Below are 3,375 nucleotides of genomic sequence, written 5' to 3'. Positions count from 1 at the left end.
GCTTCATCCCATTTAGCATTACCAATTGCTAATTTCAGCTAAAAATTAATAAATTCAGTACTCAGTTTTTCCTATTTAAAAAATTGGTAAGTACTAATTTTCATATTAGTACTTTTTAAGTAGAATTTTATTCATTAAGAATATTTCTGTTATTTGTCACATATGGTTCAATTAATACCTCATTGAATTTTTATTTTTTTTAATTTAGTGAGTTGATAGTTTGGTAAAGTTTAATAACTATGGTCAAAATAACTAAATATCCTTTGACAAGAGTCTGGTTTTAAAATTTATCTAAGTTTTTAAAAGCAAATGGTGAATCCAAAACAAAAAATATTGACAGCACTATATTCTCTTTACTTTCAATATTCATGTCACTCTAAATTTTGTTTAATTCTAATGCAGTGTGGTTCATGAGCGATATAGTTTGTTCATAATTGTTTTAACAAATTTGAGTTTCCATTTTTAAGAATGTGAGAATTTTATTTATTTATTTCTAGTATGAAATAAAATTTATGATAATTATATTTAATTATTTATGATATTCTTTACTTAATTTCTTTAAATATTTTGCTGATTGAAATGATAACATATTTTTCAGATTACCGCTACTTAAATACTTTCTTTAAATTAAATTGCTTTCATAACATGATTTCATCCTCCTAAGTACAAAAATTAGAATACAGTTTCACTTAATATTTTTCTTTGTATTCAAAATAATATATCCGTACCTTCATTACATTTCTCTAGATATTATTAATCTTGTGTTCGGAGGAGTACTTTCAAATTTCAGAAATTTGAAATCCTTAAAATTTAAATTGATTGGATTTTTTTATATATATTTTAAGTATTTTGATCGGCTAAATTAATTCATTTTTTTTTAATTTTAAAAAAATTCATAGGATAAAATTAACTTCTAGTACATCCAATACAAATAAAAATATTTTAAAAATATACTTTTAATATAAAATACCAGATATTTTTATAAATTTCTAAAACTTGTAATTTTTTAAAAATTATTTATCAAAACAACATATTTTACTATAAACATTTTAATTTCTTTGTATAAATAAATGTTTTCTAGAATTTGTTTTTCCAGACACACAAGTCAAGTCTTTTTATTTCCTATAAAATAAGAAAGAAAACTCAGGATCCAATGCAATGTGTGTAGAAACTATAGTGGATAAAACTATTCATTAAAATTTATAAGTTTTTTACAGGAGAATGTATTTTGTAAGTTTATTTGTGAGAAAGTTTATTAAAAAGAAGAAGAAAAGGGGTCATAAAAGATTTTAATTACGTTTGTAAATAAATTCTTTCAATCATTCATCAATTGAAGTACTTGTCTGGAGAAATGGCAATAGAACTATAATTTTGTAGATAAACATTGAGATCATAACATACAACACAACAAGACAATTATAGGGGTAAAAATATACAAAATGGATCCACATTGTTTCACATAGTTAAACAAAACAAAGAAAACTATAAACATAACAAGAAAAGACAACCCAGTTGAAGATTTACTCATGAACATGACTCTAACATACTGGTAAAAATCAAATTCATATCAGAGACCTGCTCTAACTTGATATTCAACTCGCTTAATTTTTTCCAGAAAAACAAATAAAAAAAGCAGGAGAATTCAACACATATATGATAGAGTTCAGAAACAGTGGTAAATTTCAGTGAAGAACTGATAAGGCTATGCAGCTTTTGCTGTTAAACCAAGGTGAGTATAGAACAGATAATGAAGGATGACGTCATCAAGATCTCCATATTCTTCAGCCATGATCACAGAACAGGTTTCAAAGTTTGTGAAGAGGATACCCTTTTGTTGATGATTTGCATGCAAGCCCTCTCTGCCCACTGATCTTTTCATCTTCATGGTCTTCCTCCTACTGTCATGATCTGCTATCCTGCACCACCAAAAAGTTAACATAATCATGAATTAGAGAGAAAAAGAAAGAACAAAAAAGTGGGATCATAGAGCTTAGAAGGGTTGAAGTTAAGATACTCTTTAGAGAAGGAAAAAGGGTTGGTGATTCCAGAGAGAGAAAGTGGAAGGCCATGAGTAACACGAAGGTTTAGCATGAACTGCATTTTGTGATTGGATTTGAGAGAAGGAAGAGAGAGAGAGAGAGAGAGTGAGAGAAAGAGAAAAGAGAAGAGAAATAAATAATATGGACAAAGTCTTCATTTGTAAGCATTTGTGTGACGTTTCTCTCCTCTTCTCCACACGCTGTTCTTTTCTAAACTCTAATATATTATTATTTTATTAATTCGGATAATTCAATAATGAGTACAAATATTATTTTAATGTGATTTATATAACTAATTTTCTCTGTAGGAAACTCTTATTTATATTAAAATAATGTTTGTATGATAAAAAAATAACTCTTATCTCTGATTTTCTTTTTAATCACTTTTTTCCTTTAAAATCTTATATTACAAAGGAAGTTTGGAACAAAAGTTTTCATCCATGTCAGGGTTACTTTTGTAAATATATATTAAATTAATAAACTTAAAAAAATAAAATATTAATAATTTATAATAAAAAAGTGAAAACGACAGAATATAATTGAGTTTACATCACCGAAAAATGCATCTAACAACAATAAACCATTGATAATTAATTAATAGATAAAAATGGAAATATGATATTAAAAAATTAATAATTAACGTCTGGAAAATATTTTTTTTAACATATTTTCATATTTTTAAGATTAATTTTTTTAGTTCTAACATTTAGCGCCAAGACTAAATTTATTTAATTTTGGGAGAAAAATGTATAAAAAAAATCAATTTAGTTTAATTTAAATTCTTTAATTTCAATAAAACTAATTTAATAAAAAACACAACTTCATTTAATTTGAGTTATCAATTTAAGAGATGGAATGCCACGATGAAAAGTTAATAATTGACATTTACTATTTTCAACAAGTGAAAAGGGAAAATTAAGGTTATTTTTGTAAATGCATATTAAATAAATAAATAAATTTAACATTTTTAAAACAATCAAACATTGATAATAATTAATAATTGAAAAATGAAAACATGGCTTTTGAAAATTAATAATTAGCATTACCATCACTAGGAAATGAAGAGACATAAATTTAATTTGAACTTATTTTAAAATTTTAGATTATAGTTTGTCTTTTCAAGGATTTTTCTTCTTCTTAGTTTTAGTATTCAAGTAAGACTAAATTGATTTAACTTTTTTATTTTACCATATAAAAGTAAGCAGGTCTCCCCGTAATCAAATTTTCCTTTTGTAAATATAAGTTGAATAGGTAAATTAAATATAAAGTAAACAAAAATAAAATATTAATAATTAATAATTGAAAAGTAAAAATGTGAAATTGAAAAAATTACAAT

At 24.4% G+C, this 3,375-nt stretch overlaps 1 protein-coding gene across 1 annotated transcript; it reads right to left on the bottom strand.

Moving 5' to 3' along the window:
• Window positions 1-1,398: 1,398 nt before the first annotated feature.
• Window positions 1,399-2,187, bottom strand: LOC137827787 (uncharacterized). The gene is made up of 2 exons (XM_068634111.1): window positions 2,015-2,187; window positions 1,399-1,916 (listed from the first exon to the last, which is right to left on the bottom strand). Exons 1-2 carry the CDS (start codon window positions 2,098-2,100, stop codon window positions 1,703-1,705), a joined length of 300 nt encoding a protein of 99 aa, XP_068490212.1. The 5' UTR covers window positions 2,101-2,187; the 3' UTR covers window positions 1,399-1,702.
• Window positions 2,188-3,375: the final 1,188 nt, after the last annotated feature.

The sequence above is a fragment of the Phaseolus vulgaris genome, chromosome 11, assembly GCF_000499845.2.
Source record: "Phaseolus vulgaris cultivar G19833 chromosome 11, P. vulgaris v2.0, whole genome shotgun sequence".
NCBI classification, from domain to species: domain Eukaryota; kingdom Viridiplantae; phylum Streptophyta; class Magnoliopsida; order Fabales; family Fabaceae; genus Phaseolus; species Phaseolus vulgaris.
This window is presented reverse-complemented; position numbering and strand designations above follow the sequence as displayed.